Genomic DNA, 8,091 nt, shown 5'->3' on the forward strand with positions numbered 1-8,091 from the left:
TTATATGCATGGTGTTTTATATGCATGGTGTTTTATATGCATGGTGTTTTATATGCATGGTGTTTTATATGCATGGTGTTTTATATGCATGGTGTCAGATTCCCTGGAACTGGAGTTACAGCAAGGTGTGAGCTGCCAGATGGCTGCTGGGAATTGAACCTGGGTCCGCTGAAGAGCAGCTACTGCTCCTGAGCCATCTCTCCAGCCCAAAACTTGATTATTAAACTTTTGATTATTATTTTCTAATTTATTTATTTATTTATTTATTGTTTTTTGTTTTTTTGAGACAGGGTTTCTCTGTATAGCCCTGGCTGTCCTGGAACTCACTCTGTATACCAGGCTGGCCTCGAACTCAGAAATCTGCCTGCCTCTGCCTCCCGATATTTTCTAATTTATTGTATGTATCTGAGTGCTCTATCTGCATACACAGCCTGAATGTCAGAAGAGGACATCAGATCCCATTGCAGATGGTTGTGAGCCACCATGTGGGTGCTAAGATTTGAACTCGGGACCTCCGGGAAGAGCAACCTGACCTCTGAGCCTCCCCCACCCTGCTCATACCACAGAGACCACTATGTCACCTAGGCTGGTCTAGAATTCAGAGATCTGCCTAACTCTGGCTCTAGACTGCTAGGGTCACATACAGCCTGCCTTTTAATTAGCAATGCAATTCTGGAGTTCGAGGCTAGCCTGGTTTACCATAGTAAACTCGAGAGCTACATGGCTTTCTTAGGGAAAAAAAAAAAAAAAAAAAAAGAAACAAAAAACCTAAAACTGGCCATTCAGATAGAGACTACAGTGCAGAGAAGCAGAGAAAGATGGCGTTGAGACAGTGTCCTGCTGTTCTTGAGCTGCCCAGGAGGGCCAGCAACCATCTTCCTCAGGGTGGCTGCAATGAGAGCACAGGGCTACTCCTGAGGAGACAGTACTGCAGACCCTCTTTCAACCCCATGGAACCAGAGGAGTTATTTAAGATTGCTGTATAAAATAAAGAGGAATTCCTGAAAAATATAAAAACATATGCTCTTGAGACTTCAGGCAGGGAATCCTACAGTTCAGATTGGCCTCTACCTCCCAAGTGTTGAGACACTGTACACCACACATAAGAGTAAAACCAAGGCAAGCACTCTAAAATGAGCCCAGCCCTCAGCAACATTTTTTTTTTTTTTTTTTTTTTTAAAAAGACAGGGTTTCTCTGTATAGCCCTGGCTGTCCTGGAACTCACTCTGTAGACCAGGCTGGCCTCAAACTCAGAAATCCACCTGCCTCTGCCTCCCGAGTGCTGGGATTAAAGGCGTGTGCCACCACGGCAGCAACATCTTTTTTTAAAAGGACCATACTGTAAATATTTGAGACCCAAGAGCCTTATGACTTCTGCTAAAGCTAAACGTTCAATACATACATAAAAGCCTGGCTAAGTTCCAATAAAATATGAACACAGCTTTTAGACCAGACATGATTACAAGCTAGAGTTTGCAAACTGTTGGGTCAGCAAATCAATGCTTAAGACAGGAATGAGGGTCGTAGGCCGGCACCCATAAACCTCTGGATTCTATGGCAACACAGAGAAAATAAAGACTGCACAAAGTGAGACCTACCTTAGTGTACTCGGTGATTGCTTCAATCAGCGCGTACGTGGTCTGAGACAGAAAGGTAGCGGTGCTATCTGTTACCAAAGACACAGCCCTCCTCCTCAGTGTTTCGCTACTGAGAGACTGAGGCTCCGACTTCTGAAAGACAAACACTCAGCTGCCAACCTGCAGAAAGCTCAAGATGAACGCTCCGTGGTGTCAGAAGACACCCCAATTTAGATTTCTTGGGGAAACTATTCTTAAGCTTTGATAAGGAAGGAAGCACAGGGACATAGCTCCGAGTGAAGTCTATGTTCATTGTCTGTCCCAGAGAACAAAGCACCTTATACAACATAACTAATCTATGAAGTTACAATTCACTTGCTATCTTGGTGTTAGATGCTGAAAATATAAAGACATTTACTAATCCCAGCACTCTGGAGGCAGAGGCAGGTGGATTTCTGAGTTCGAGGTCAGCCTGGTCTACAAAGTGATTCCTAGATAGCCAGGGCTACACAGAGAAACCCCGTCTCAAAAACTCAAATATTGGGGCTGGAGAGATGGCTCAGCAGATAACAGATAACAGGTCCTGAGTTCAGTTCCCAACAATCACATGGTGGCTCTCAACCATCTAAAACATGATCTGATACCCTCTACTGTCCTGACATTCGGGCTCTATATGCAGATAGAGCACTCATATACATAAAATAAATCTTTAAAAAAAATATAAAGACATTGTCTTTCCTCCTTTAAGGAAACAGAACAAAACACCTAGAAAACAGAGAAGTGTTAGGGAGCAGGGGTTTTGTAAGAGCAAAAAAATCATGGGTCACTCTGAAACCTGACAGCTGCAGCGACCCCTCACCTAAATAAGTAACTCCTGCTCTCCAGAGACCTCACTGTGTCACACCAGCTGCTCTGGTTTATTGCTGCGTGGAGTATAAGATCCCAGAGCAACTGTTAAAAGCAGCATGACGATGAACGGTTTTCTGACCCACGAATAATCAAGAGACCTCATCACATCTGCATTTCAGACAGACCTCACCTTCAGAATGACAGCTCTGCTCACAGGAAACTTTTTTTTTTTTCAATTTTTTTTTTTTTTACTTATTCACTTTATATCCCAATCATTGCCCCCCTCCCCTCCCTCCCACAATCCTCCCCCCATCACCCCCTTCTCTGTGTGGGTAGAGGCCCCGCAGTATACCCAACCCTGGCACTTGAAGTCTCTTTAAGGCTAAGTGGGAAGCTAACTTGTGACACAGCATCTTGAGAACCTGAGGATGATAACGGTAACTTTACAAAGGATTTTCACCCATTTCCCCTGTGGGTATCACAACTTTTTACAGACAATGAAAACTATGCACAGAGTAGTCATGTGACTTTTCCTAGAAAGCACATATCCAGTTAAACCTCAAAGGAAATCTCCTCCCAAGCCTGTGCTTTCTCTTTCTCTTTCTCTCTCTCTCTCTCTCTCTCTCTCTCTCTCTCTCTCTCTCTCTCTGGTGGTTTTTTGAGACAGGGTTTCTCTGTGTAGCCCTGGCTGTCCTGGAACTCACTTTGTAGACCAGGCTGGCCTCAAACTCAGAGATCCACCTGCCTCTGCCCCCCTGAGTGCTCGGATTAAAGGCGTGCACTACCACGCCCGGCAAGCCTGTGCTTTCTCATGTTCTACTGACCCAACAAAGTGCCACACAGACTGTCAGCAAGCATCAAAACATTCCACTACTAATCCTATCCTCCCAGTTCTTATCTTCTAAAACAGGACGTCTCTACACTAGGAGTTCCTCCTCAAGTAAGTCAGTCCAAACTGGTGGGGTCTAAGATGGTTGCCAGAGACAGCCAAGCTACCTCTAACTTCCTTATAGTCACAAGAACAGTCAGTCACTGGATGCACTCTCCAGTGCCAGGATAGTTTACAGTTACCTCAGTGAAGACTAAACCATTAAAAAAACAAACAAAAAGAAGTGGCATGAGTTCCCAGGAAACATCCCCCCAACCTCAGAAACACAAGGCTATTCCTCCCCCGTTTCTGCCTACCCTCCCCACTTCAGTTCTTTTACAATGCATTTTTAACCTCAGAACCCTCAAAGGTTAAGCAGCTTATTTGCAAAGTTTATCCCCTTCAATTTTGGTACAAGAATAACGTTCTACTTCCCAATTCAGCTGATGCTCAGTTTCGGGGGTGGTGGAGTGGGGGCAAAATTCTGGGAAGAGCACTGTTTCTACAACATGAGAAAATGAAAATGGGAAATGTGCTCCACTCGGGAGATGCTGGTATAGAACAGTACATGGCATCATGGAAGGGGGTACCTATGAAAGTATGGCAGCTTGTCCATGCTCAGGAGTTCACTAAGACCTGGAAATAGTTTCCGGGTCAAGTCAGGGTCCGGGCATTCTTTCCCTGGCCCCTTTCCCCTACATACAACAGTCACATGACCATCCCTTACCTGAGCAATAGGAACCGCACACAGTGCCACACCAAATCCAGTCAACATAGTTTTGTGCCATGGTTTTATCAATTCTGAGAAACAGCGTTTCTTAGAGTTAGCCGGGACAGGAAAACGCTGTCCGTACCTGGAAACATAAGTCAAAATTTAAAAAGCCCCCCCCAAAAATCAACCCCTAAGAGGCTCTTTGGTCTGCAGATCGAGCAGTAAATGAGACTAAATGAGGAAGTGGCCGCAATCTTCTAGGAAAATAAACCACGGGACGGTCTGTTAAGTCTCGGCACTTGGGAGTCAGAGGCGTATGCGACCGGAGTTCAACGGGCGACAGGCCAATGCGCGTGGGTGCGTCCCGCCAGGCGGAGAAGTTTCAAAGCCGCCTCAGCTGCTTAGCAACTTGACGCCAACAAAAAACTCTCGGGAGTCCGCAGGATTCAGCTTTGGACCCCGGAGGCCTGGGTTCCAGGTGTCGCCAATGGTCGCCTCCAGCAAAGCCCGGGAGAGCACCGCTGGCGCCCCGTGGCCGAGCTTACGGGGACCCGTGCTCTCTAACAACGCGCTGCCAGCCCACCCCGTGGCCCGGCTGTCGTCCCTCAGTGTCCCCGGGGACCTCCCAAAGCCAGCCCCCGGGAGGCGTGGGAGGGGAGCCACTTTCGGGCGCCTGTCGCTGATGGAGGACGAGGGACGAAGGCGGGGGCCGGACGCGGCGGCGCCACGGCTCGGGCCGACGCACTGGCCGGCACGGCGCGCCCGGTTCCTCTCCGCCGCCGCCCGCCCTCCGCTACCGCGGCCGTACCTGAACAGAGAGCTTACGCTCCGAGTCACCCAACTCCTCAGAGCCGCCATCCCGCGGCGGACGGACGCCGGACGCACGCGCCGGAAGTGACGCAGCATGGCAAGCCGAAGCGCAAGCGAGGCGGGGCCCAAGGAGCCCCGGGCTTCATGGTCACGCCCCCCAGCGGAGGACGCGGTTGCGATTGGACAGGCGGAACGGGCGGGGCTGGGACACCAGGAAACGGCTTTAACGGTCGCACCGGGCTTCCAACCGCACCGACTTCGTCGCCGGTCCCCTCAGGCTCCAGTGCGCGGGTGCTGAAGCCGGGCCGCGCGCCGTGACGCGGAGAGCGGGCTGGGGGCGAGGCGAGGCCTGGCCGTTCCTGGAAAGGGGGACTGTGCTGGTCCGGGAGGGGAAGCTCGGAGCCGCGGCGGGGCGGAGCAGGGCGGGGCCGGGGCGCTGTCACTTCAGCACCAAGAAGTAGGTGGTCCAGCCGGCCAGCAGGAGCGCCCCGATGAGCACAGTGTAGCTGAGGAGCACGAAGGCGAGCAGCTCCCGCAGCAGCTGCAGCACGTGGATGGTGGACGAGGTCGGCATCGCCCTGCAAGAGACCCGAGAGCCTGAGCACGCGCAGGGTGCATGCAATGGACAGTACTCTTCCAAGGCCAAGGAAGCCCAAAGTGCTATTCTTCCCTACACTGAAAGTCTAAAGCAGTAACTGCCCCCCACTCTCACTGGCACTTGAGCTCAGACAAGGGAAGGAGCCCGGTCTTTTCCAGTCCTGACTCTGCATTAGGCTCCAACCCGGCCCTCTCTTCCCCACCATCTCTTGCATTTTTAATGGAGCTGGTGCCGCTAATGGGCTAGTGGAAGACAGTTTTATTTTCCCTTCACTCAAGCCGCAGCCCTGTCTGTGGCCCTGCCTCATAGGACATTGCTCATTTCCTCCGTCATTCCCCTGGCCTTGTCGATGGGAGATTTTAAGGAATTTTTCTTGTGTGTGCCCCAGTATGCTTGCCTAATAGCCAGTCACAATTAAAACTGAAGGGTGTCAAGTGATGGGTACTAACTCAATTTCATTCATATCTTTCACGATATGCTTTATGCATCTGCCCTTGCTAATTTCACCGCAGATGCTAAGAGTCACAAGCCAGGACCAATTTCATTGCTGCCTTGCCTAGCAGTTCCCCTCAATGGCAGCCTCTAGTTGCCCACTCTTCCCAATTTACTTACTTGGCAAAGTTTCCACGACTCTTCCACCTTCACAGCTGCTCTCTGGTCTAGTGAAAGTAGACTTGTGTGCACTCCAGCGATCTGGGCAAAGCTGAGAGGTCTTCAGGCAGCAGGAGCACTCAACAACTAGGTGTGGTCTAGCGACCAATTACAACCTCTGTGTGGTTTCTGAGCTCCCAGGGAGCTGCGCACAGGCAATGCCAGACCAGGCGGGGCATTAGCAGCCCTGCCCGCCCTCTGCCTGCGTTACCTCCACAGCCTACAGGATGAGGCATCAGCGGTTTCCAGGGCTCCTGACTCAAATGGGCTGAACAAGTGGTACACTAGGGGGTATTTCAAGCCCCCTCTTGTCTTGCTTGTCTAAATACTCCAGATGGCTGTACTTCCAATACTGCTAATACTGAGAGCAGCCCAGTTAAGGTCTGGGACCTGGCAAAACCACTACACATTCACTAAGACTATCTTAGTAACAGAAAAGCTGCTGTTTTAAGAACGACAAGTGTGAACATGAATATGTGGGTGTGACAACCATAGATGATAGCCCCAGAGTACATGATCCTAATTTACAAAGTTTAGCAGTTTGCAAAGTTCAGTACGCTGGCACTTTCCTAGTATTGCCACTTCTAAGTTCAACGACCAAAGTGGGGCCCAGAAGGAGCCAGCTGAGAAAGCACAGAGCACTTTCCCGTTCTCTGATGGAACAAAGGAAAAGTGAGCAGGAATAGACGGCGCATCCTTCTGCTTATACTAGATTAGAAAGACTATTTTTTGACCTCTGAGAAGCAGGCAGCGTGGATGTCAACCCTTTTATAACATCATCATCCAGAAGCAAATGGCTGCTTAATGTAATCAGGATCTCTTATTATCAAATCACTGCCTGGGCGAAGCAAACAGGGGCAGGACATCTACACACAGCTCAGGAAGCCAGTGAGTAGTAATTGTTCCCTCAGAGGCCTGGGCAGCTAAAGGGCTCCATGTCCCGCCTTATCACCAGAAGCACAGGATGGCTGCTGGGATGTATGAGTGACAGATGAAAAGGCCAAGTTGTTCAAAACAGGCCTCTCTTCCCTCCTCACTCACACTTCAAATGGATCGATCCCTCAAGGCGGTTCTGTCTTATACTTCATAGCATCTGCAAACCTGCAAGCTGGGGGATTTTATAGCAATAGATGAACTGAAGCTAAGAAACAGGACACGGGAGCTAACGAGATGGCTCAGCAGGTAAAGGAGCCCACCACCAAGCCTGACGACCTGAATTCAATCCTCAGGACCCACATGGTGGAAGGAGAGAACCAACTCTCTGAAAGCTGTCCTCTAGGTTCTACAAGTGTGAAGTGTGTATCAGTATGTGTGTGTGTATGTGTACATATATACAAACATACTATACATGTACACACACTACATAAATACTACAATATGGCATAAAACTCACAGTAATCCATCTATCAATGATGAGAATATTCCCATACTGCCCTCTGCTTCCACGGTCTGACTAGGTATCCTCTATGCATCAGATCTGAAAGTACCACTTACAACCTAGAGACAACACTTTGTCTGTATCCCCGCTTTATTTTCTCTTTCTGTAGACCCTCTTCCCTTTGCTTCAGATACTTAGTTCATTTTGCTGTTTCAAATTTTCTGGGCATTAAAGAAATGTTCAGCATCTTTGGCCATCAGGGAAATGCAAATCGAAATGACTCTGAGAGTCCATCTTACACCTTTCAGAATGGCTATGATCAAAAACACAAGTGACAGCTCCTGCTGGCGAGGACGAGGAGCAAGGGGAGCACTCCTCCACTGCTGGTGGGAGTGCAAACCTGTAAGGCACTTAGGAAGTCAATACGGTTTCTCAAAAAATTGGAAATCAATCTACCACAAGACCCAACTCTGCCATTCCTGGACAAATACCCAAAGGACACTCCATCCTATCAAAGGGACACTTGCTCGACTATGTTCATAGCAGTTTTATTTATAACAGTCAGGAACTGGAAATAGCCCGGATGCCCCTCAACTGAAGGATGGATAAAGAAAGTGTGGTACATCTATACACTAGGGTACTGTTCAG

General features: G+C 49.1%; 1 protein-coding gene across 2 annotated transcripts in view; it reads right to left on the reverse strand.

Moving 5' to 3' along the window:
• Diablo (diablo IAP-binding mitochondrial protein) overlaps positions 1 to 4,911 on the reverse strand; it is a 12,156-nt gene extending 7,245 nt beyond the window's left edge. For both annotated transcript variants that reach the window (XM_021186787.2, XM_029533835.1), the window contains exons 1-3: positions 4,815 to 4,911; positions 4,022 to 4,148; positions 1,599 to 1,730 (exon numbers count right to left, since the gene is read on the reverse strand). In XM_021186787.2, the coding sequence (XP_021042446.1) occupies positions 1,599 to 1,730; positions 4,022 to 4,148; positions 4,815 to 4,864 (309 nt within the window). In that variant the 5' untranslated portion in view covers positions 4,865 to 4,911. The remainder of the gene's footprint in view (positions 1 to 1,598; positions 1,731 to 4,021; positions 4,149 to 4,814) is intronic.
• Positions 4,912 to 8,091: the final 3,180 nt, after the last annotated feature.

This window comes from Mus pahari, chromosome 23 (genome assembly GCF_900095145.1).
Source record: "Mus pahari chromosome 23, PAHARI_EIJ_v1.1, whole genome shotgun sequence".
Lineage (NCBI taxonomy): Eukaryota > Metazoa > Chordata > Mammalia > Rodentia > Muridae > Mus > Mus pahari.